The sequence below is a fragment of the Apaloderma vittatum genome, unplaced genomic scaffold (genome assembly GCF_000703405.1).
Source record: "Apaloderma vittatum isolate BGI_N311 unplaced genomic scaffold, ASM70340v1 scaffold12914, whole genome shotgun sequence".
Lineage (NCBI taxonomy): Eukaryota > Metazoa > Chordata > Aves > Trogoniformes > Trogonidae > Apaloderma > Apaloderma vittatum.
The window spans coordinates 55-27,249 of record NW_009714394.1 but is presented as its reverse complement, the minus strand read 5'-3'; the positions used below and the strand labels follow the sequence as shown (position 1 = coordinate 27,249).

At 43.3% G+C, this 27,195-nt stretch overlaps 1 protein-coding gene across 1 annotated transcript; it reads right to left on the bottom strand.

Annotated features, from left to right (window-relative positions):
* Nucleotides 1-1,307: 1,307 nt before the first annotated feature.
* LOC104273425 (SRSF protein kinase 2-like) lies at nt 1,308-26,754 on the bottom strand (the record flags this gene model as incomplete). Its single annotated transcript, XM_009868763.1, has 6 exons — nt 1,308-2,951; nt 6,983-7,075; nt 8,322-8,391; nt 20,526-20,633; nt 20,739-20,839; nt 26,266-26,754. Coding segments are annotated over 6 exons (1,046 nt in total), but the record flags the coding sequence as incomplete, so codon positions are not given.
* Nucleotides 26,755-27,195: the final 441 nt, after the last annotated feature.

The window sequence follows — 27,195 nt, the reverse complement described above, 5'->3', positions numbered from 1 at the left end:
TTCCTGCTGCTGCACTGAACAGGTGCACAGTTACTCTGTAATTAGTGTGTGACAGTGTCCTCACATCTCAGCACTGACTGCTCTAAACTCTGCTCACCTGACAGGACGGCTCGATGGCTCCACCCCAGGACCAGAGAAGAAAAAAAAAACAAACTCTGCAAAGAAAACCTGAGGGGATAGCATGAGAGTGGCTTTTCTACTCACTGACAAAAGATGATGGTAATTCTTTCTTTTTTAACATGCAGAAAAAAATTGAGCTACTTTAAATTCTAAATTGCCTGTAATTATTGAAAAAAAAATTTATTAGTAAAGCTACCACACCAGAAATACTGTACTGAACACCTGCTGGCTGTGCCAGAAACACGTTACAGAATACGCGGTTTTGTGCAAACATGAACTAGAAGAGCACTGGCCCATCAACAACAGGAGAAAACTCCAACCCCAGCCTACTCTACAAAAGCTGCATTGCCCTCTTATCGCCCAGCTTCCAAACCCCGTCCTCCGGACCCCTCCTCCATGCCTGTGTGAGGCAGGTCATTCCATCAGCTCAAACATAAGAGGGTATAAAATATGCACAGGGTGGGGGGAGGTCTCGGGGCAGTGTAAGGAGCCGACACAGACTGCAGAACAGGACAGGCACTGAGCACGGGTCCCCAACTGGTGCTGCTGCTGCCGCGGGCACACACAGGCCAAGGTGTGCGAGTTGTTCCGCACCTCGCCTGGCGTTTGAACCAGCGCGTTCAAGTGCTGGTGCGCTCTCTCTGCAGTCACGAACAAGCTGCTAATTAGCTGCAGCACCGAGGCACTACCCGTGGCTGGGTCTGGTGTGAAGCCAAACACAATTTTTACCTCTAGCTCTGCAGTCTGGTGTGGCAACATCATCCTTAGGGCTGTTCCAGCGTGAAGTGTTCAGAGCATCAGGAAGAGGAGGGCACATGGTCTGGAAACCCGACTGCTCGGCAGGGCCTCTAGTGCAGGAACGAGTTTCTCTGGACCGGTGCGTGTCACGCTTGGTGGTAGTTTTGCCGTTTCTTTTTGGAGTGGCTGCACCTGATCTATGGGGATGGGGTAATCCTGGGCTTGTTTCTAGCAAACACCTGCTCTTGTTCAGTTTTGTCATTTGTCACCTGGCAAGCACTGACACAGCCCCTCGCTCTACATTAGCCTGTCGGATGCTCTGCTTTACACCAGGTGTAAAGCTGCTTTGGTCAGGCTAAAACAGCCCCCCCGCCCTGCCCCTGCCCCAGACCTCTAGCAAACAGAGTTGAGTCATGGCTAGCAAAGATTCCAATGACCAGCACACGGTCTGAAAAAACAAAACACTTTAATTAGACAACTGCAAGCACCTCAAACAACTGGTTATTGTTACAGCATGGGGCTATCTTCTCACAATCTAGTTATTGCAAAGGCATGTGAATAAATTTCATATGGACAAAGTCAAGAAAAAAGTGGCACCGTAGTTACATGAAGATCAGAAGTAAGCTTACATTCATCCCACTGACTTCTAGAAGAGGCCAAAACACACCTCCATACTGTACATTCTAAAATCTGTATTGCCTATGAGCTTCAGCCTATGCAGCTTTTTTTTTCCTAGGAAACACATAACTGTTGCGTGCAACTTACACGGGGTAATCGTATGTCTAGTAATGGGGAAAAATAAAGCTAGTGCAATTTCTTTTAGAAACATAAAGCTATGAATGGAATGAGCATGATCTTGCTTCTTGGATTATTTTACCCACTGCACTGCAAATACCTGCAGCTATATCCTTCCTGCCAAGCGCACACTGTTGTTACAAAAGATCAGTAATTCTACACAGAGAGTGGTTCTCATGCTCGACTTTTAATTTTTTTTCTCTTAAGGTATAGTACAACTTACAGTGCTTATAAAAAGGCAACACCATATGGTACCATGTCTTCACTATCACATTGTAAGGGAAATTGCTATTTTTCTTCTCTTAAAAGCACTTAAAATAGGCAAAAGTTCTAAAAGGGAGTGCTAAATGATAATGCATACTTTATTAGAAAGAAGTCTAGCCTTCCTTTAAAGTGCCGTTTGGGGAATGAAATCCTGTAAACCAGAGCCACTTTGTTTAAAATCCAATGAACGGGAACTGCTACAGAATAGAAAGTTTACACAATTCCTTAAAGCAGTTTAAAGTCCACTACATGCAATTGGTTTGCTATAAAGCTCTCTAAAACTTAGCTGCTTTACTCTGAAATTGAGTCCCCAGTCCCATATTTAAATGGCAAAAACATTTACAGGGTGCATTTACATACACTATAATACAAGAATGACATCCCTTTGCCAGAAGATAAAATTGTACAATTCCTCGCCTGACTTTATGATAAATTTCTTACGCTCGTAAATTATATAATATGCATCAGCTAAAATATTATTTTTTTTCATAAATAGTTACAAAACTTGCCAAAACACATGGGGGGAAGTTTCCTTTGTTCAAAAATCTGACATCTGAATGCCACACAACACAAGAAACAATGCTTAAAAGACACATTAAGTGTTTTCTGAAGAAAGTGGGTGAGTAAAACTACTTAGCTGAAGACAAAAAGACTACCCTTCCCCAAGAACACAGTGCACAAAAAGCAAAATGTCAAACAGTACCTCAAGCAAAATAAAGGTCTGAGGATTGAAGCCAGCTCACATGTGATCCTGCTAAAGAATTTGTGACAGTCACCGTTTAGGTCCGATGCATTGGAAAGTGGTTGCTGGCTTTTTTAATATTTTTTTGTTACATCTGGGAGATTCTGCTAAGAATTCAGCCATGGATGCCTAAGGCATTCTCCAGCTGAAGCACGTTTCTCTGGGACCATTTCTAGCATAGGGATCAGGAAATCTGTAAACTGTGCAGCATCTTCATGAGGCCAACCGTACTTCTCCACAAGCACATCAAAAAGACTCCAAGGTTTCAGCTTGGTAATGTGTCGGAGCTCTCCTGCAAACAGAAATATTACACTGGAGTTAGAAAAATACCTCGTTATCCCTGTTAGCGCCTAGTCCCTGTTCCGTTTTTTTCTCCCACTCTCCATTCACGGCACCTTGACCAGGCTGAGAATCGTTACTGAGGAAGGGCAGCGCACTGCAAGCTTGCTTGAGGTCCTTGAAGGAGACGAGTATGTCCAACGTCAAAGCCAAGAACTCTTTCCAGCGAACTGTACGTTACACTGGACACTGCTGTTCCTGATTTTTCCCGCTGTCTTCATTCTGTCTCCCGCACACAAAGGAACTCACTCGCACGCTGGAGGCAGAGGACTCCTCAGGCCTTTCCTTCTTAACCAGCCAACAACCAAAATGCTACAGAAACTGCTCCAAGCCCGAGGTGGAAGTCTCAGCGACACCATTCGCCACCTTGCTGCCCGGCACACGCCGACAGCGCAGCAGAGCAGCGATTCATTCCAAACCAAACCACGCACGCAAGTTTGACACTGGGAGATTCCCCTCCACCTCCCAGGCCAAGCTCTGCCTTGGTCTGAAGGGAAGGAAGCACCAGCTGTGCCTACGGCTCCTTCCACCACCAAAGCCAGCAGAGGCACCAATGCAAGATTTGAGTTCCATCAAAGAGAGGGCGTGTGGCCAACAGAGCCATACGTCTCGGACCAAAACGAAGGAGGCAAGAACCCTTCTGCCATTCAAACGAGCAGTATTTTCCAGGTCTGTCCACAGGTCATCAGGCACGATGGGCAAGAAAGACTCTTCTGGCTGCTCCCTGCTTCACAGGCAGTCTGCAGGCAGATTCCAGACAGTCTCCACGTGATGCTACGAAAAAGCACTCCAGGGGCCGCTGCAGTTACTCTGCGATGTCCCTGAACTGCTGAGGAGGCTGAAGAGGACTCACCCACAGCTTCATAGGCGCCCCACCCCGCAGAGGGGTGCGCAGGCCGTATTATTTTTAAGCAAAGTCGTTTGGGAACTTGTTTTTTGTCCCTGGCTGTAATCTACTAACCACCAAATGCCATCAGACGTCAGCTTGTAGGTGGGAGTTTCTGTATGTTCCTGGGGTTACAAAACTTGGAGGGCAGGAGAAGAAACAAACTCATGTCTTGACACTGCCTCTGAGAGCCTGAGCACCTGAATGCAGCAGACTAAAACCACCACGGATGGGCCCAGCAGGACGCGCTTCTGCTGCTTCAGGCCACAGTGGAAGGTTCCAGGCAGGGTTCAGTGCTTGGAAAAGCAGCTCTCCAGGGTCTATTGCAAAGACCCCAAAAGTGCAAACGGTCAATTGCTTGCAAGAGAAAGAGAAGAGATCTGCTGGTAACAGAAAGTCACGATGTGCCACCCACCAGTGGCCTGCTGTGAAAACTTCCAATGGGCAAAGCCAGCGCCTCAGCAGCACCTTGCACAGGTTTTAGCTCACAAAGAGACAGGCCTAGCAAATACCAGAAGAAAAACAAAAGGGACCATGATCTAGGAAAACAAAGAGTTTTAAGTTTTAGTGTCAAAACGTATTAATCATTTTCACAGACAAAAGAGATCCCATGAAGGGGCAGTAGAGCTATTGCTGGGCTCAATCAAGATAGGAACCTATAAAAAGTACCTGAGCATTTGTGTGACAGTGACTAAGAAGTAATTTATAAATCACAGAATCATAGAATTGTTTAGGTTGGAAAAGACCTTTATGATCATCAAGTCCAAGCAACACCTAAATTGTGATTTCTCGATTTAGACCCAAATAGGAGCCTACAGTTAAGATTTCTAAGTTCTTTTACACATGAACGTTTCAGCAGAGCCTCAGGTCTGTACTACATGATCACAAGCCCCCAGGCCAGAAGCAGATGAGTACGAAACACCAGCTCGCTGGCATGAAGCCTGTCACCCCCTGCCAGCCCATGGAATGCAAACCCCTCCTGGGGGCACCAGAGAGGCTGGCAGTGCCACAGCGGCCAGGAAAAAGGAAAAGGGTATCTGGTGCTTTATTCAACGGATAAAACATCTCAGATAAGTGAGCAGGAAACTCAGCAGCTCTGTTTCTCCTTGTCCTCCAGAAAGGATTTCGATTTTCCTGGTTTGCAATAGTAGAATAAGTGGTATGATCTGAAAATGCAGCTTGGGCTATTACTCCTTCATCTTGCATTTGAGATGCTAAGTTTTGAGTAGAACAGGCAGGATTCTGTCTATTTAAGTTTGACAGCAAACTGGCATTTACATTTTGTGTGGTGCAGGAACCATGTCTTTTAAAGTGCTTAAATCCCACCCAGAGCCATGGCAGATGATGCCTCTGAGGAATGTCACTGAAGCTCAGGCCCTGCAGAACAGCAACGCTTTGCAGTGGAAGATGCTCAAAGAAGCACGTGAAGCTCTCCGCCGGAATTCCACAATTCCTCTGTGTGCCACAAACACTGCAGCTACTGTGTCACTGTCAGGTTTCTAATTCAGTGCCTGTCTCTGGCAGCGGACACAGGAAGAGGTCGGGAGGGCAGAGGAGCCTTTCTGCAGGCCCTGCCCTGGCTCCAGCAGCTGCAACCCCACATCAGGGGGTGCCAGGGGGTCCCTCCTGCGCAGCCCTTTCAGTGCTTTACACATTTACACACCTGTTGGCCCTGTTCACCTCAGTTAACGTGAGATTGTTTTTAAGCCTCTCTCTACCAGCCCCACAGCAGCAGGCTCCTGAAGTTCCCTGCCTGCAGCCCGGGGAAGCCCTTGTTTCGAAGTTACCCCTGCAAGGGTCGCTGGGTGTCCCCCAGCTCTCACGCGGTGGCTGCTAGCAAACAACAGCTCTGTCTTCCCCTGACCCACGGACTCCCTGATTCTGTAAGCCTTTATTATTTCTCCAGCAACCTTCTCCCCTCCACACGCCCACAGCATGTCGGACTCCATTCTCTCCTTGATCACCACCATGTGTAACGCCATTACATCCTCCTTACGACAAGGAAGGCACGCAGAGGCCCCTGCTGCACCAGGAACACCCCCGCACAGAACGGGCAGCGCTCACGCCAGGGGGGGTGAGTCACTGTGTTGTCTCCTGCCTCGTGACCCCAACCTCTCGCCGCCATCACCCTACGCGCCCGACGCAGCTGCTCAGCTTTGGCCCTGCTGACAAACCGCGCGCTCGGGCTCGTGGAGTCACAAGCAAGAGGGAAGCGCACTTGCGGTCGACATCCCCAGATGTTGCCCCACCACGTAATGGGGGGGCATACGATGTCTCTCAATACAACGCAGCAATGTCTCGTACACTGAGAGGACAAAAGACACTTGAAGCATCACCACGTTCCCTCACATGTCAAAAATCTGTCTCAAAGGGCAGCCTGAGCAAAGACAAAATGCAAAAAGATAAAAGAATTCTAAGGCCCAGTGCGTATGCTCACGTCAATTACTCCCTTGTAGCAACTGTCAAGGGCTTTCATTTCAGAGGAGTCGCACCTCTGCACAACACCAAACACCGCCAAGTCATCACCTGTGGCTGCGGCACTCGGGCACGGCAGCAACTGGGCACCTTGGAGGCGAGACGGTGTGGCAGAGCAGCTCTCTCCATCGCTCTGTCACAGAGCGACCTCTTCTGCCAGGCTCTCTCCTCAGGGAGCTCACAAGAGCGTGAGGACTGACCGCAGGCAGCTCTGCATCCACCACTCAGGTACTGCCTTCCCACCTCAGCTACTCCTTAGCAGCAGCATCGGCTGGACCACCACACACAATCAGAAGTAGCTGCCAGGTGATTCTCTATCACGTTACAAGCTCTGCATCACTTGATTCCTCACCGGACAACATGAACACCGACAACAGATTCACACAGACAGCTGTGAACATCCACACTTGGTTGAGTACATCCCAAAACCAAATTTCAAACGAAACACTGTAATGAGCACTGCAAATTGTTGCTCTCCTCAGAAAGCCAAGTCTACATCAAAATTCTTCTTTAATAAGAGCTCTCCATTTAAAAGGATATTATTTCTTCAGTACCCATAAATGAACATATTCTCCTTTTGGATAGTATTATGCTTTAAATTAGTGTTGCATAAATACCGTTACCTTTTTTGGTGAAAAACTCCTTGGAATATTTCCCCAACATAGCGTATTTTCGAGGGATTTTTCCCAGCAGTTCAATGATCAATGCTATGTGGTCTGCATTGGAGAACATTGCCAGCAAAACAGAAACATACAACAGTTTAATCAGTACATTGCATGCACACACTAACACTGGCCCGGTACAGACAGAAATAGATTGATCCTGGTAAAAAAAAAGACAAGTGCACACTGCTTAGTGGCTGATTTGGAAAGATCTTTTCAGCAAAACTTTCTTCTTAAAACAACATTTGAGTATCAGCTGCCACAAATAAGCTTTGCTATGCAATTTAAAATGTGCCACAGTCACTTTTAAGAGCGTTCAGCTAAAAAAAACAAAAAGAAAAAAATATTGTCACAGATTCCTGTGCATTTTGGTTTTTTAAAAAAGAAAATTTTGTTGTGTAATTTCAGGAAATGCTCCTCAGTTGGACAGCCTACAACCAGCAACAGCAATTCCACTTCTGTCTGCATCACGGCACCTTTCAAAAAGAAGAGGTACTACCTCTGCGATTGAAGAATTCCCGAGAATATTTTCCAGATAGAGCAAAGTGCCTTGGGATATTGCCTAGCAGCTCTATGATGTGTGCTATGTGGTCTATGAGGGAGAGAAAAAAAGGATACGGGAGTGGAAGGGGCAGGGGAAGGATGGGATAAAAAAGAAGAGGAAAGAAACTGGAATTAGTAAAAAATCAGAAATAGTTTCAAATCAACAATGTTTGCAGCAAATCCATGCAGAGGTTTCCAGGATCAGCAGAGCTCTGGCATCATTAGTAGTACTTAGGAACAATGAATGATGCCCACATTACCACTGCAAAGAGCATTTACAAGCAAACAAGCATGAAAATGGACAGGTATACAGATGGAAGCAGGAGTTAATTCTGATTTTAAAAAAAAATTAGTAATTGTCTAATTCAAATAAAAATACACAATGTAAACATTATTCTGGTGTCACTCTTACAAAAAGAATAGACTATCGAGTTCAAATTTTTCGTTTCTTTTCTAAACTAAAATGTTGTTATTCTCAATCAGGTTTCCACACATATGCAATCTTACAAGAAGGGCAGTTTAATTCCTTCAGGCAGTTGTTAAGTAGATGAATATCTGCAGAAGAGAGTTTTTGCCCACCCTTTGCTAGTGATGGAACTTAAAACTAAAAAGAAAAAAATCACATTTATACTCTGAAAACAACATGTATGAACAGTTCACTCAAATACAAAACAACTCCACGTAAGCTCACTGGAAATTTAAGAAGAAGAGTATGAAAACATATAGAAACTCGTGTAACATCTCAAAAGATTCATACCTTCATCCCTGGAATAGTCTTCCCCAGAGTGTGGTTCAAACAAATAATCTCCAGTTGCTAGCTCAAAAGCCTATAACATAACAGACATACTTATGGATATTTCAGAAATTAAGTTTTTCATCACAAGACGTCAGCAAAACATCACAACCATCGCAGAACCAAGAACATTCAAAGCCCCAGGCCTGCCACCGGACACGAGACCGAGGAGAGGCCACTTACCTGGGGACCGTCCCTCTGCCGGGGGCAGCGCCTCACCGCCCCGGCGCTTCTGCCCATGCGACTGGGAGGAACGAAGGAGCTGGAGGACAAGGAGCGTGGAACTGCGCTCCCTCCTCAGCAGCCCCTGGGGCTGCACCGGCCCACCAGGGACGGTTTGGGTTCCAGGGAGCGTTTGGGTCCCACGGCACCGGTGCCCAGCAGCGGGAGTCAGCGCAGAGCGTCCCGCTGCGGAGGAAGGGATTCTGGACAGATTGGCTGCATGTGGGCACGGAGAGGCATCAGCCTACAGCGGTGTTAAACATGTTTTTATATACTGAGGTGCTCTCTGTTGATCATGTTAAATATGTGTAAGTTAATGAAGCTGAGAGGTCTTTCTAAATGTAAAGAACTACACTTCTATCTGAAGGCTAATTACCTGTCAGATTGCATGTCGGGGACTGAAATAAGACAGCCTGATTCAGAAATAAAATCCATTTCTAACTGTAATCAATCAGTTGAAATTAACAAACAGGGTAAGCTTCCTTGATGACTCTAAATCTAAAACAGTTTTTAAAAAGGTATTTTTGTTGAATCAGAAGCCATCCAAGTGAATACTGCAATCGTGAGGTAAAATACTGAGACTGACATCGATGAAGGAATCTGGAGCAGACACGACGATGAATGATCCCTTCAGGCCATCACAGTGCTCCGACAGGATCTCTAACCCTGCGTTAGGCCAGGACAAAACTGAGTTTCTCTTTAGGAGTGTAATGTGTATCGAAAACCCCAAGGAGCTGAAATAACCATGAGAGCCCATACTTGTGTACAAGCATGGATTCATCTAGTCTAATTTGTTAAACTTTTCTCTTCTTGCTCTGGATCACCAATTACTCAAACAGCCACGGGAATCTAAATCTTTCCAGGTGGTTTAAATATCAAACTGTTTTCCACCTCCAAGACCAGGGAAAAAACATCTGATCTAGAAAATCATTCCAAAAATCAGGCAGAACTTCCTGGCACAGTTCTAGGAGGGGATTTCGCTTTGTTAGAACATTTACTACAAAATATTCATCTCCCGAAAATACACCCTTTTCTGTTCCAATTCGTAACCTGGAGTTGTTAAATCACCTGTAAATTTAGCCTATTTATGGGCACTTGGCTTTTTCAAGCTGTGAACTGCAGTGTCATCCAAGTAGACTGTAGCCAAAGCGATTCATTGCAATCACACACAGCAGCCAAGAAAGCAAGAATCTCCCGTGTTGACATTTGCTGATCCTGTGAATGGGCCTTTAAGTTCTAAAGTCACTATCACTAACAAACTTTTTTTTTCTTTTTCTCTTAATTCCAGATTGCCAGTTTTCATTTTACAGTTTAAAAAAAATCTGAAAAATCTGAAAGACTTTAGGGATTACCAGATACTTAAAATGAAGAAACTTTTAGAGAGCCAGAAGAGATCATTAGCAGAGATCTCTAAACACAACACAGAGAATGTTGCTATTCTCTTGAGATGGAGAAGCCCCCGTGCTGTCTCTGTATCTCATGGGAATATATCCACTGGAATAGAAGGACCCGCTTTTCTAGGAGAACGCGGGCTGGTGGGGTTGATTTCTGAGGACATTAAGATTCTGCTCTCTGGGGATATTACACAGATTCCTGGAGAACAATGGAAACGTAGTTGAATCTAGGCACAAAGGCAGACTCCAAAAGAATACAGCTGCTGTCCCTGAAAATGAAGTATTAATGGCTTGATATGTCTGCATGGGACTAAAAAGATATAAAAAAACCTGCAAAAACTGTTCACAGAAAAACACAACAAGCAAGCATACCACTGTGATACGGTGAATTTTAGATCAGTTTGAATATAGCAAGAGCTTCAAGGTCTCATAGGTTTGGGATATTTATACCACCCTTTTGCGGAAGAGCAACTAAAGCTTTTCAAAATGCTGCTGCTGCTTCTTTTTTCTTTTTTGTATAGCTCTGACTCCATGCCCAGCACTAGCTGGGGCCGCAGTGCCTCAGACATCTGATTTCCTGACTCTCCTTAAATGACTCTGCACCAAAAATGAAGAAGCTTTTGAGTCATTGACGCACAGGGACAGCCCAGAGGCAGCCTCGCTTTTTGGGTGCTGTGATAAGTATCTGTAACACTACTTCTTAGCATTCATGCAGGACGATGTTTAACAGGTTCAGCTGTAGCAACCTGGTGATACGTTCCTAGAGATTTGTAGGAGGGACTGGCTACATAAAGCAAGATAAATGAAATTAATCTGGCCTCATTTAAAAAAGAATAAATCCTTGACCTACATTTTTACCATAAAAGATAAGGATCAGTGTTAAAAATACATTAATAAGCCCGTCAACAGCCATAAGCCCAGAAAGTCAATCACATCCTGGGCTGCATCAAGAGAAGTGTGGTCAACAGGTCAAGGGAGGTGATTCTGCCCCTCTGCTCTGCTCTTGTGAGATTCCACCTGGAGTGCTGCATCCAGTTCTGGGGTCTCCAACACAAGAAGGACATGAACCTGTTGGATTGGGTCCAGAGGAGGCTACAAAAATAACCAGGGGGTTGGGGCACCTCTCTCCTACAAGAACAGGCTGAGAGAGTTGGAATTGTTCAGCCTAGAGAAGACAAGGCTCTGGGGAGACCTTACAGCAGCCTTCCAGAACCGGAGGAGGGCTACAGGAAAGCTGGGGAGGGACTGTTCACAAGGGTGTGTAGCAACAGGACAAGGGGCAATGGTTTTAAACTAGGGCAGGGTAGATTCAGACTAGATATGAGGAAAAAGTTCTTTACTACAGGGGAGGTGACACATTGGAACAGGTTGCCCAGAGAGGTGGTGGAGGCTCCATCCCTGGAGGCATTCAGTGTTAGGCTTGATGGGGCTCTGAGCAACCTGATCAAATTGATGATGTTCCTGCTCACTGCAGGGGGTTGGACTAGGTGACCCTTAGAGATGCCTTCCAGTCAAACACATTCTATGGTTCTATGTTTTTGTAAGAAGGACAATGACACCTCTGGACTGTACCAATCAAAGGACTTCTGCTCTTCAAGCTGATGTCCAGAGGTGCGGTGCACCAGAAAGCAGCCCCGTTACCGAGTCAGTGCCACCAAAAGAAGAGCTTTCTGATGCTCAGAACTACCGTGTTGGTGACACACTGCTGCTGTGGACTTCCTGAGCATTCTTCAGTATTTATCAACACTTTGCACCCAATCGTACATTCAGAAAACCCTCCAGTCACCAATTTGTTAAGTTGCTGCCACTGTGATGAAATCAGGAGGTGAAGACCCTTGAAAGGCAGCAAGCTGAACTCCAGCTAGCTGGGCACTCTCGTGGTAATGCAGGCTGACCACGTACTGGGCTGTACGTAACAAGTGTGTTACCAGCCCTCGGTGGCACGTGATCTCCCCTCTTCTCAGCATTCATACCTGCATCTGCAGAGCTGTGACCAGTTTGGGACCACCAGTATAAGAGAGATCCTGCCAAAATGGAGAAAGACCAGGGAAGACCTCTAGGATGTTAGGGGGTTTAGTGGAGGGTGAATGGAGACTGGTGGGGCTGTGTTTGTTCAGGGTGGTGAAGGATTTAATAGTTGCACTTCATTGCCTGAAAGGCAGTAACAGAGAATCATAGAACGGTTTGGCATGGAAGGGACCTAAAAGATCATCGAGTTCCAACCCCACTGCCAGAGGCAAGGATACCTCCCATTAGGTCAGGCTGCTCAAAGCCCCATCCAGCCTGGCCCCGAGCACTTCCAGGGAGGGGCTTCCACAACTGGGCAATCTGTTCCAGTGTCTCTCCATCCTCACAGAACAGAATTTCTTCCTAATACCTAATTTAAATCTAAACCCTTCCAGTCTGAAACCATTACCCCATGTTCTATCACTACACTCCCTGATAAGGAGCACCTCTCCTTCTTTCCTGTAGGGGCCCTTTAAGTACTGTAAGGTCACTGTAAGGTCTCACTGGACCCTTCTCTCCCCCAGGCTGAACAGCCCCATCTCCCTCAGCCTGTCCTCATACAGGAGGTGCTCCAGCCCTCTGATCATCTCTGTGACCCTCCTCTAGACTTGCTCCAACAGGTCCATGTCTTTCTTGTGCTGGGATCCGCAGAGCTGGACACGGCGCTGCAGGTGGGGTCTCACCAGAGCAGAGCAGAATCACGTCCCTTGACCTGCTGGTCACGTTTCCTCTCACGCAGCCCAGGATGCGATTGGCCTTCTGGTCTGTAAGCACACATTACTGGATCATATTGACTCTTTCATCCACCAACACCCCCAAGTCCTTCTCCGCAGGGCTGCCCTCAACCCCTTCATCGCCCAGCCTGTGTCTGTGCCTGTGATTTCCCCAAGCCAGGCGCAGGACCGTGTACTTGGCCTTTGTCAAACTTCATCAGACTTGCAGGGGCCCACTGGATGGCATCCCCCTTCCCTCCAACATCTTGACCACATCACACAGCCTGGTGTCATCTGCAAACTTGCTGAGGATGCACTCAATTCCAGTGTCCGTGCTGCGGACAAAGATGTTAAATAGCACCAGCTCCAGCGGAACACCTCTCGTCGCTGGTCTCTACTCGAACATCGACCCACTGACTGCAACCCTTTGAGCGTGACCATCCAGCCAATTCCTTATCAACCAACTGGTCCATCCATCAAATCCATGTCTCTCCAATTTAGAGACTAGGATGTCACATGGGACAGTGCTGACTGCTTTACACAAGTCCAGGCAGATTTTATCAGTTGTTCAGGAAGATCAAGCAATTTAGTCTTCAGTCAGAGAAGTCAGATCTTCAGTCAGTGAAGACCAAGATACACTCTTCACAATGAAAGGACAATAGAGAACAGACATGAGCAGCAACAAGGGAAGATCCAACTGGATATCAGGAAAAAAAAATTCAGTCAGATTTGCTGCATACCAGAACAGGCTGCTCAGGAAGGCTGTCAAATGCCACCCTGACAGGTCTGTACACCTCAGCTGGATAAGGCTCTGAGCAACCTCATCTAACCTTGATATTAACCCTGGTTCAAGCAGGAGGTAGATTACCAGAGATCTATCTCAACCTAAATTTGCTATTATTTCTATGATGCTATAAATACAAATTAACCATACTTACTTTCCCTTTGAAAGTATTCACTTATAAAAAAAACCAGTTTCTTGACAGAAACGTCAACTTTGAAATACCGTGATCTTTTTTGCTTAATGTTGACATTTACCACAACAGAAATCGACATTTCAATTATTATATGGAGATAACAAATGAGATACAGCACACTCAACATATGGCACAAAAGCCCAAGGCAAGCTTCCATCCTTACTGACTGTGCTGGCAAGTGCTACTTAGCGCTTTCCTAAGGTTATCACAGAAAAACAGTCTAGACTCCTTTTCTTCTTCTGGAGATGGAGAACCTTTCATATAAGTGGTCACACTGCTGCGTCTGTAGGCTCTGGAGAGGCGACGACTCCTTTCCTGCCATGCGATTGTATGTGAACCCACCACAAAACTAAGCTGTTGGTATCGCTCTCATATATTATGGATCCACGTCTAATCATACAATTGGAAATAGCTCCGTTTTCACTGTGTGACAGCTGTGTACTCAATCTGGTGATTGCAAGTGGATGCATGGCTAGGAAAAGCTGTCTGGGAGAGGACTGCAAGAACAATTCACTTGGCCTGCATCAGCCTCCCTGAATTCCTCTTATGAAGCCCCCGCTGAAAAAGGACAACAGGCGATAGGGCAGAATTATTATTTTAAGAGATGAGATCCGACTCTCGGCCAGAGTTTCTCTGTCCCAGCTGAAATGAAGAGCTGAGAATGATAAGATTGTAATTGCCTTAACAACAGGCTTAGTTAAGAATGCTGTTCTACAGGTAAGTGGGAGCATGGAAAGAAGAACAAAAAGCTTTCTCAGATCCACACACCAGGTGACAGTTCATTCTCCCATGGATGTCTCCCTCTGAAGAGCCAGGCAATGGAAAGAATAGAAAAGGCACTTTCAATGGTTACTGCTTGGTTTCAAGAAAGGCCAGAAGCACAAAACACAGACATGTAGGGGATGTCTGAAAAGGAAACAAGTTTCTATTATTTCCTGTGCTCTGATCTTGGAATCATGCACACACTGAGTGGTTGCTTTGGAAAGTCAGTTTCTTTGAAAAAGTATTTTTCAAAAAAATGTTTCAGGTTGTCCGCCCACCACCTTCAAAAAGAGTGCACTGTGATTAATAACAGCATTTTGTACTGTATCTGCCTACTGAAAAATATGTGCATAGTGACTTGAAGTTCTTCTCTCAACCAGATTTTTCCCTCCCCCCCTATATTTCCTCAAAATACTGCTTCTGTGCAGACTGAGGCTTGCCATCACACCTTTGGCATGTGCCACTTGCACACACTAGCATGATGATCCTCATGATCCCATGGCAGCATGATCATTTTTTCCCACAGGAAAAACACGGGAGGAGCAGTCAAGGCCAGTTACATCTCCACCCCATGTTAGTGGACATCATGCAAAGAAGTAAATTGGGGGCTGAACTAGAGGCACTTGCACTTACATGTAGGTTTAATTTTAACATTCTAAGTTACTATATTCTGCTCATTCTTCTTTCTGTCCCTCTGAGTTCTCTCACATGAATAGAAATGCTCATGATAAGAACCACCCCTGTGTGCTTGTAGTAGCATCTCCCTCATTTTGAAAGCTGTTTGCCTGCCCCCTTTCCCTCTCGCCCGGGTAGGGAGTATTCTGTTTCATCACTTGTATTCTCTTCGAGTAGATAAAACACTAACTATGGCTTTCTCCTTCTCCGACTTCCTGCCGATCTACAGCTATGATCTATTTGCTGTTCTTATTATGAAAAGAAGATATTTCAGGAAACACAACTCGCCACAAAAGCCACCTCAGGTAAGTGTTAAGAACGCAGATGTGCTCATGTCCTAATTTGAGACACCCGGACATCTCCTCCCCACAGCTCAGACAGGACTGTATGTAATGAACAACAAAAACTGGATGATGGGACTCTTCATTTCAGGTGCTCTTCCTTCTCCAAATCAAAGAGCATGAACAAGGAAAAGCAGCGGAATCACAGTGCTTGCAGTCATTTCCAGCAGCAATACAAAGGGATGCCCTCTGCCAGTACTAACTCCCTCTTAACTTGTCAGGATTTCTTGGCAGCTGCAGCAGAGTACTGTGTTCCGCAGTTTTTGAGATTTAGGAAATGCTAAATCATGCTCCTTTCCTGCTCCACAGAAGGCACCCCTCTCAATACTGCAAATGTGGAAATTCAGCCTGATAAAATTAAATTATCAAGGGTGGTTTCAATCCTGTCAAAGGCATTTCTGGCTCCAAATCTGTTCCTTTTTTGGGGGTGAAAATAATTCTCCCTGTTGGCAGAATTAAAATGGGACTTAGCAAGGGAACATAGAATTTTCGAGAATTTAATAAACGTGGAGAGAGATTCCCAGTGTCTAGCTTTCCAAGAGAGCAGCTGAATATTTCACTTAAAGAGGCCACACTGTTAAAACAAAAATAAATGGCACCGTGCAATTTTGTTAGCAAGATGTGAAAACGTCCAGCAAATAACAGCAGCAACAATCACTCAGACCTAGGGTGCCAAAGTCTGGGAAAATAAATTTAAGTTACACTTTGTTGCATTCTTTGCTGAGCACAGAACAAGTGAACAGTTCTGCCATAGTCTGAAAAAGCCCAGTGGCACCTCATCTTCATTAGCTTCACAGCCCACCATGCATGCACTGACCAGAAGCCTCCAAAGATGGGCATCATCCTTTTTTTTTTCCCCTATTCTTAAAGGCTCTGCGACTCAGATCACCTGAGCAGACAACTGGTTCTGGCCTGAGGACACTCCCTCTCATCCTTTAAATCTGATTCTAAGAGGCGTGGGGCACAAGAACCAGGCCATGCATGGCTCTGTTTACGTACACTTCCAGCACAAGTAACACTAATCAGAATCTCTGGCTATTCCCACACTAACGACAGTAACAAATCAACCTGCACTATTCCTTCCTGGCAGCTGCATCAAACTCACGAAGCTGATGGCTGGAGAAAGCCAACTCAGACTAGCAGAGCCCAGGTGAGGAGAGCACTCCCTCACAACATACCATGTCCCAAAACCCACATTCAGAAGGGGGATATTCTGAAAGTTGTTGTGCACACATCAACACAGATGTACACTCAGGGTACCATTATTAGAGGCTTTTCTTTAAAAACACCATTCCATCCCCATTCCTAAAGACTAAGTAATACTGATGAGCAAAGGGCACAATGAAAAAAAGGCAGTCTGCTGCTGTTGTGGTAAAACCCAACCTCTGTGCTTCACTTCACACTTCATGCCATAAATATAAGCCAATACAAGAACCTGTAGCTCTGCTACCCTCATAGCCAATGCTACTCCCAGTGAGCAACATGATTCCCTCAGCCAGCAAAGGCAGTGAAAAAACTCAGGCTCAAATGGAGATCCATAGATCACAGGACCAAGCCTAGATCCAAGGTAAATCCTGGTCCCGAGCATTCCAAGTGGCCCTTCACAAAATCCAGGAGACATGAAATGACTGATGTATTTTATGTACACATAAACCCCTGACATGGAAACCCTTAAACCCCATGGAGCCTAAATCAATTTACTGAAAGGTCTGGTTTTATTTTATTTTTTTAAATGAAGACACGATCTAGAATATCTGACACAGTAGTGGATACGTAACACATGGAGACTCTCTTCTATTTTGGAAGCTAAGCAGTCTTCATGTGTGCTGTTTACTACTAAACACAATGTTCTGGACTCCTTGTGAGCAAGCCCTTTCAGGAGAGTTTAGCAGCCACGTTGTGAAACTTAAACACCACCCACTGAGAGGGATAACCTGACCACGAGTTTAAAGCAGCAGGTCTTCTGCCAGCAATAGCTACACAGATGGAGGCATGAAGAGCACAGCTGGATCAGTCTCTGTGAGAACATCAGTCAGAAATCTTCGATTTGAAGGTCGTGAGTACACACAGATCTACAAGATGCATTTGCACACAATTCCATCTAAATGAAGGCAAAATATTTTAAATCCTCTTTTAGTTCCAGTTCAGAGAACCAGCTCAGCAACTCAGTTGTGAGTAAGGGTTTTAAAAGCACAATGTCTTATCTTTACTTTGATACGACCTTGCTATACTTTGCATTCCTGTTAATTCCTATCATTCATACTACGCACATATTTTGCCAACATGTGCATTATCATTCAGTAGAGAAATGGAGACAAGAAAGCTCATCCAAAGTCAAAATCATGACCAGAATGAAGGACAGAATCTGTAATTATATAGCACAGCTCCCACTCCAAAGCCACAAGGCACCTTGTCCATTGCTTCACAAGGGCAGTGCTTCTGTACCGGTGGATAAAATCAGAGCGATTACTCACCTAACCTGAACACAACCTTAAACTCAGGTCACTCAGTAACATACAGCTACCCACTAACTGAAAAACATATTTTCTTTTTTAATTTCATAAAGGGAGGAAACGAGAAAACCTACAAAATCAACAGAGTCAGCCGGCAGGACACCGCTTCACATGCACTTAACACTGTCACGTTGGGCAAAGCATGGAAGGATGGAAACTCGGCCAGAAAAAAGTCATAGCGATACTGCTGGAGTGCTCATTTCGCACAGCACTCCTTCCAGAAATGTCCTTAATGACTTTTGACTTGTTGTACAAGCAAAGCCACACGACAAAGAAGTCTCCTTGTTCTCCATTTAGAGTCTTGGACAACGTGGCTAATGGGGTATTCGAGCTGTATTTTAGCTGAAAACAAACAACAGCTCCAGCCCCTGCTCCAGCAAACAATCCTTTTGAAAACACACGTAACAGCAAATATCATGGAATAAAGTGAATTAAATACGAAACAAGAGCAAAGTAAACTAGAAGGCCATTTCTGAACCACATCTAGGGACAACAAGGAATCCAAACTTGAGAAAGCAAGTGGGACTACAACGGCATTAAAACAGTTTGATACTTCACAGTTCTTGGCTCTTTAGGGATTGGAGAGAATCAAATCATAATTTCCAAATACAGGCTAAGTAAGTTAATGGAGAGCCTGCAGTTCCACCTTAGGGATGTTTCCCTGGCCAATAAACTCCTGCTCTGCAGAAACAGCTGTCAAAGTCTTCAAGTCAATCGCTACCTCAGAGTTGTCTTCCATCTGATGCAAGATCAGCACTCCCAGTGCTCTGACCCAGTTTCTCAACCACACAGAGTTTGGAGAGGATGAATTTTCCATGTGAGCTTGGGAGACTGATCTGTTTTTTACACAACTATACAATGACAACAACTGAATTCAACAACTGTACGTCAGTGCTGTGAGTTTATAAAATTTGTACAGCATTTTTTAAGGGGGAAAAAAACAAACTCTGTGGCAGAAGACAGAATTTCAGTGTTTCTGCCTCAAATGCTTCACTATCTTTTAAAGCTTACGTAACAAAAAAGCAGAAGCGGAATTTTCTCATTAAAATACTGAAATTTCATAAATAATTGTCAATGTGAATTAAGATACCCCTAGTGGCAAAGATGCTTTAGGCTTTTTTTTTTCTCTTTGAGTTTGAGAAAGGACTCACATGAGGAAAGTTGTAACAGTTATATAACATGGAAAAGAATTAAAGCGTAAGGAGTCGGACAACCCCAAGTATTATAAGAATATTTTATACCCTAGGTGTGATGGTGCTGTTAAGTATCCTGCTTTCTTTAAGCACAATCCTAGATAACTTCAGCCTTTTTTATGTGGCTTTAGCTACAAGACTGTATGTAAAACTAGCAGGGGGGAGGTACAACTTGAAACCAAGGTGAATATAGGGTATTCGGTACAATAAGAAGTGTCAAGTTCAACTGAGGTTAACAAAACATCAGGTAAAAAGAACAAAAAGTGTTTATCGCAATTTTGAACAGAAGAATCAAAGAATTGAGGAACTGTGCTTTGTTTTCAATGTAACAGAAGAACTTTACATTTTGCCCCCAAATGGAAGAGTAAATTTGGAAATGGATGCTCTTTTCTCTGTACTAAAGGAAAAGTAAGTATTAAACTCCAGAGAAAATACACTTGGAATTTTACTTATGGGTTAGCTACTTCCAACACATGGCTTGCTGAGCTTCTATTATCTGTGGGATTTTATGTTCCTTTCAATCCTCCTCCTCTCCCTCTGAGCTCTGCAATTCTTCTCATCACCCACGCCTGCAAACTGTGTCTAGTATTTGAGTCTTCTCCTCCTCCTCACACACTTACTCTTTTCAGACATATATTTGTAAAATATAAAGAATTGAGTAAGATTTTACTTTTAAAATAGACAAAGATATTTCCAAATGTATTTCCAAAACTATCTTTAATGAGAAGATGCATGTAGCTTATTTAGAGAGTTTCAGAAAGCTGAATGATTTTTTACTTTTTCTATTCTTTAGAGATTTTTTTTACATCTATAATTTCAGCTTTACTGTGTTAAAACTCATTTTACAAAACGTCACCACATATGTTACTAATAAACTAAATTCCTCCTCTTCAAAGTTTAGAACCTAAAGTTGCAATTTGCAAGCCTAATCTGATGCTTTCACTGCACTTGGCAAGAACTGGAAGTATTTCACTATTTTGCTACTTTATGCAAGAAAAACAAGTGGAAACACATGAAACAGCTGCACAGATTCTAAGATAGGAAGGAAACATGCAGTAGTAATATTTCAGTTAGACTGTGTAATTTCAAGTACACACACATTTCTCTCCAGGCTTGCACGGTTTTGAGTGCAAGTTTCAAATGAAGACTAGAAATTTTCTCCAAAATACTTTCTTTTGATTAAAAACGTTTGAGAAATTGAAATAAAGGGTGAAAAAATCATCAGTAGCTATCTTGATACAACATAATTATAAATTATGATGATGTATTTGTGTCAAAATGTCAGAACTACCCTCATCAGGCTTCTTCACTAAATAAACAACTGTTTTTAGAAGGTTTATTCTTGTAAAATACACATTTCATTGCTCTTACCATACACGCTGTACTCCAGATATCAGCAGGTGTACTGTAACCTGCTCCTATTAAAACTTCTATGGATCTATATTGTCTTGTCTGGATGTCTTCTGTGAAGTGTTTATGCTAAAACAGAAAGAACCACATTAATGAAAAAAAAATAATTAACAACAGAAAGGCCTATTCTGAATAGTGAAGGCTAAACAGCTAAAATGATGTACTTATACTTACCACCCAGCAGGCATTCCCCAGGTCAGCAATTTTAACTCTAATTTTATCTGCATTTCTTGGGTCCAGTGGATTCACCAGCAAGTCAGCAGCACGAGTTTTTGCTAAGACAAGCAAAATGCAGAATTAGTATTTTGAGCATACTGTTCAGTATCTTTAAGCAGGTTTGCCTTGACACTTTATCCATTTTTTTTAATATATCGAAGACATCACAACCATTTGCTGAATATTTTGAGAAATTAAAATAACATAAATAGGATTTCTTACCCTGATGTATAAATAGCCTTATATACTTCAAATGCAACTTTTTTGCCTTCTTTAACTGCCAAATGACTATTACTAAAATATCCAGAGGTGCTTCTAAGCAAAACCAGTGCATATGTTTCCAAGACCAAATTCAGACAGAAAATCTTAAAACTCAACCTCCAAGAACTTCACATGAAAGATACATTCTTGGAACAGTTTGATTGAGACCCTAAATTCTGCACTTCCATTCTTGGCTAAGGTAAATAAATTTCTTCTGGATTTCTTCTTTCTCAAAAAAAATTGTCCAAAGGGGAAAAGGACTCACCAACATCTGCCTAATTTGAGGGCACAGAGGACGGTCACTCATTTCGCAAATAATTCAACATTAAATGAAAGTTCTCTGAAGGTCCTATTTGCATTGAGTATGATCCAGACTAAAATAGGCAGAATGTGAATCTAATGAATCCTGCAATCTTTAGAGGCTCTTGGGATACTGATGACACTACCGTGTGACAGTGGAGGACTGCTGCTTTTCTTTGTTTTGACAAACCACCTGCTAACTCCTAAACTGCATTGGAAAGGAAGCAGATTGTCTTGGAAGACAGAACCACGTATCATAAATTACAAATCAGTTTCTTTGTTCCAAAGGTACCAAGACTAAGGTACTAGAACCAAAAGGCACCAGGGACTCCAACGGGGATATAATTATCTACTGAACTGGTGTAAGAACTGAAAGGGGAAAAACCACCAGACCTAGGACAAGAAGGAAAATGCAAAATCCCTAATGGTGAGTTAGGAGTCACTGAAATCAGACGAGGATCTTTGCTGGGACAGCAAAAGCCTGAATGGGCCACCAGAGCACTGAAAATAGTGGCCAACCAGAAAAGAAAGTGGCAGGACCCACAGGGGAGAGAAGGAAAGAAACACTGAAGACTAAGACTAAACAGCAGAAGACAGGCAGGACAGTGACCTCAACAAAACAGTCTTTTTAAAAAGTTGGAATGGAGTCCAAGACTTGAGCTTAAAAAAAAAATCAGTATACGGCATAGAAGTAAAATACACTGAGAGAATAAGGTTACAATCCAGCACAGGAACTAGTAAGCTTGCTATTAATGTCCTCCTCTATGAGCATGCTGTGCAGTACAGTCTGATTTTTATTTTTTTTTAACCCAATCACATGCATTATTCAAGAAATAACAGGACCTTTCTCAATTCAGTAGCCCTGGCAAAAACAAAAAAAAAAAAAAAAAAAGAAAAAAGAGACAGTGCTAGATAAATCCCTCCTACACGTCTGGTTGAAGGTGAAGGACTGCAGTAAATAAAAGTGTAATGAAGGGTGAAAAAAGAGCCTCCTCAGTAAGACATCTGAGTATGACAGCTTTTTTCAACCTTGTTCTAACAGGGGGACCTGACAAGGTAATAGGCAAGTGCCTACACTGTTGTGTTTATCTCAGGAACTCATTAAGTTTATGGTCTATATTTTCTGAGACAAATACGAGACCTTGGATTCTGAATTTGACAAACACAAATCAATCACAACTGAAAGTGAAGTCAAAAGGAGTGCACTTGTCAGTAAGTACTCTCAAAAAAGCATCCAGAGGAGCTCAGCCCGAGCACGAAATTAGTGAGCATTTACGATTTTCACTTTTGTGTGTCCTAGTTCCGTAAAACTGAGAAATATCACCTCCTCTTCTTAGCCCCAGCATGACAGTATACTTAGTATAACATTCAGACACTGGAATGAGGAAAAGAGTCATGAGAAAATTAATAGATCTATCTTAAATGCATTTGGTCACACAGGGACACCCTGAAAAAGATAAAAACTTAATAGCTGCTCATCCACTCCTCACAAACTGGACTGTGCACAGAATGAGGTGAGCATCCGAAACAATAATGAATAGAAAGGCCTAGACAGGAAGGAGCAAGGAAAGCCGATTTTGTATACAAAAAAAGGGCACTAAAGTTAATTAGAAAAGTAGCACCATTTAAAAATACTGCGTAGCCTGCAACTCTTGTATCTTCCTTCTTTCTAAATACTTTAATCGGTTTTATTACTGTTTAACCCAACATTATTACTGATGCCCTTAATATTAATAAGGGCAGCTGATCCTCTTCATGAGGAAGTAGTGAGCTAGGGCTGAATTTACTATCTTCTCTCTTTCCACAAAAAGCTCTGTAAATCGCTCCTGATGAGATAACATCATGGAGAAACAAAGTAGGTTTGTTTCTCCAGTCACGGAGCTAAGCTGCTCCTATGATGACAAAACCAGCTGTACTTTCTGGAGGCACAAGGATTTTGTATGTCACCCCAGGAAAACAGCAGCAGAGGTCTTCTGCCTGTGCACTGCCTGCAGCACAAAGGAAGAGGCTATCAGGCATCCCGGAACCTCCCGCACATTTTTGCAGGGATTACAGGGTGTAAGGAAATGGACTGGAAGACTTATTTGCCTGGATCTTGACATTTTCCAGAAACACAGCTCCACTCATTTGTATTTTATTTCTTGCCTACCTGCAGATTACCTTGCCGCTCAGGCTCTGTAATAAACTGTGCGAATTGCCATTCTGAAGTTTTAAGCCAAGAAATACACTTGACTGTATTTTTCAATGCCTCTCTATTTAAATTTAGCAACTTCATCAGTGTTGATACAGGCTTGGTGATCTTCTCTCTAAGCTACCTCATTTTCTTCTATCCGCTTATGGATTTAGTCTCTCAGTATTTTCTTTATTAAAGCTGAAACCCATATATTTATCATTTAGCCACTGGCACGATAAATAAAACTTATGGAGCTATTTAATTCAACAGTAAAGATCCAGTCTTTCACACTGACACCAAGATTTCACCTTCCATGTCTTCAATAAACAACACTTACAAGCAAAAATTTGGGATTTGAGCAGTTCCAGTGGACAGAATTTAAATGTCCAAAATCATGCTGGATACAGAAAAGTCATAATGAGTTGAGGGTTGGCAACATGCTTACAGAGACAAAAACTCTTTCTTGTTGAGTTTAAGTAAAAGGTTAACAGAGGGACTCTTTGAAACATTTTCAATGAAAACATAGCTAGTACAGAAATTTTTAAAATATGACTGAGAAAAGATATATCAAGAAGTAATAGCTAGAAGCTGCAACCAGACAAATTCCAACTTGCTCCAATTCTTCTGAAACGATCCTGAGTACCGAACATACTTCAGCCAAAACAGATTTTTTATTATTTCATTTGCCCAAACCAAGAGCAGGTATCCTTGAAAAATATGTTTTAAGCCAAGCAGAAAAGTTACTGGGCTGTGTTACCGGCTTCTTACAAAAAGAATTCAGGTTACATGATCTCACTATCACATTCTGCCCTTAAACTATGGGAATAATGTGTACTTGCAACTAATAAACTTCCTCTTTCCTGTGCAGACTGACCTATGAGCATGAACATTTCACCTACAACTTCTCTAATACCCTTAAAAAGAAGTTCTATTGTAGAAAAAAAGGAAGAACAATCAGAAAACACAGTATGTTTTGCTCTTAACATTTCAGGTAGTAGATTTGTTTGAATTTAACTAGAATGCTTCTGCCTGTGTTCCAAGCTGGATCTATCAATGCCCCAAGTTTGAATACAAGAAAAATCATAGAGTTTACTTAAACTAAGCCTAGCTAAGCTTCTGCCTTTAGTAGGACTATTACAATTTCTTCCTAACCTAACCACTACCTTTCTAGTCCACTTACCTGCCTCTTTCTTTTCTTTACTTTAATTGTCACCCATGCTACTAGACAAGTCTTCCATCAATGAAAGTATTTTTTACCCCCATCTATTTCTAAAAGCCATTTGCGTTTCCTTGAAACCTGGTCCTAGGAGGTCGAAATTCACCAGAATGCTTTGGGAAAAAACTAAGTTAAAAGCCTCCTCTTAATTTCTAATCATCTGCATTTTCGCCAAAATTCTTCTCAGACAAAATATTAAAATTGAAACAGTGAGAACTGAGATTTTGTACTCACATGATGTATGATTCCAAGAGCAAAATATTCATTGTAGATCACAGAATCATAGAACAGCTTCAGCTGGAAGAGACCTAGAAGTTCAGCCTTTGTCCCAGTCCTATCCACCAGCTAAATGATGTCCCCCAATGCAACATCCACCCGTCTCTTAAACACCTCCAGGGACGGTGACTGAAACACCTCCCTGGGCAGCCTGTTCCAATGGCTGACAACCCTCTCAGGAAAGAAATTCTTCCTAATATCTAACCTGAACCTCCCCTGGAGCAATCTGGATGTGCTAAGATGAAACCAAGAACAAGAAATCAGCGATCAGTTTAAAAAATGGTCCCCAGTAGTGGCTGCAGTTGTAACCCAAGTGCTAACTGTGGTTCATCACACCCCATCTGCCCCCTCTCCCCTGATGTCTGGGGAGTGCCAAGGAAAGAGCATATGGGGCAGCCTGCAGAGATTTCTCCGACTGCAGAGAGTGGCAGGCAGTATCATCTCCTCAGAGGGTGCTCTTCACACTCAAGCACGAAGCACGCCTGGACATTGGCTGGTTTGGCACCAACCCAGAAACTAAACACATTTAAAACACTTCACCTGTAGGTAAAGTCAACTGGGAAGTGCCAGACCTAGTGCTCAAAGTCAGGGAAATGGTAGGATATTACTGAATGGTCTGGGGCTGTTTAGCCTGGAGAAGAGAAGATTGAGGGGAGACCTCATCGCTCTCTACAGCTACCTGAAGGGAGGTTGTAGCGAGGCGGGGGCTGGTCTGTTCTCCCTAGTGGAGAGTGATGGGATGAGGAGAAATGGATTTAAATTGTGCAACGGGAGGTTCAGGTTGGATATTAGGAAGAATTCCTTTACTGAAAGGGTTGTCAGCTGTTGGAACAGGCTGCCCAGGGAGGTGGTTGAGTCACCGTCCCTGGAGGTGTTTAAGAGACGGGTGGATGTTGCGTTGGGGGGAATCGTTTAGTAGGCTGACAGGGCTGGGAGAAAGGCTGGACTTGATTTTCTAGGTCTCTTCCAGCTGATACGATTCTATGATTCTGTGATTTTGTGTTACTGAAAGAAGTGTGTGACGGCCTATCTACCCATAAGACTTGGTACTGAATTTTCACCAACCTAACCACCACCCCCCACTTTAAATTAAAAGTAAAATCTGCATACATGTGTCACTAGGCACAGAAAAAACACATTCATAAGACATACAAAAACGCTGTCTTACGTAATACTATGTATGTCTATGTAACATTACATATTCTACATCACCTACAGCTCCAAGAGACTTCAGGCATGCCGCTAAGAGGAATACTTACTTTTTGGCAAATCCCCAGTGCTTGAAGCTGAAACTGTTCTGCTCCTGTCGTGAGATGGGCTGCTCTCCTCTCTCTCAGTTACAGTTGATCCTTCAGAAACAGCAGAACCACAAGCTACAGACTCTAGAGCCCCAGAGAACACTGAAGCTGAAAATTCAGAGAACTCTGACTCAGGAATTTTATGACGTCCATTTGGCAATTCACCATTAAACTGTTCATAGGAGCTGCTATAAGAGTAATCACTTTTTGCATTTGGCTCGTCAAGATTATACTCCTCTGGATTTGGACACTCTTCATCTTCCTCATCTTCATCTTCAATCTGTTGTTCCAATAGGAATGGGCCATTCACAATATGGCCATTTGTTTTGGGGGATTCTATCCACTTAGGGTCTGTAGGGTCAGTGTTGACAAGTTCCTGCTCAACATCATCATCTTTTTCAGTGTTTTCCTTCTCTGTGTCTTCTTTTTCATCTTGATCTTCTGCTTCACCTAAAAAATTAGAATCAACAATACATCAATATACCATTCTGAAATTAGACATCTGTAATTTCTAACTCTTCAGTAGCTACATGACTTCTGACATATCACATACAGAAACACTGAAATATGCAAAGATGTTAAAAACTAAATTAAAGGCAAAAGAATGAACTAGTAAGGCTATTGGAAAAACAGTAGGAAGTGGTTTAGGAGGAACAATTCACAAGAGAATATTATGACAGGAAGATACATAAGGTCTTGAAAGCAGGTTTTACAAATCTATAGCTCAAACTATGTCCAACAGCCATCACAGAAGTAGGAAAATCCACAGAGTCACAGAGTGTTAGGGTTGGAAGGAACCTCAAAAGATCATCTGGTCCAGCCCTCCTGCCAGAGCAGGATCACCTACAGTAGATTGCACAGTTACACGTCCAGGCAGGTTTTGAATGTCTC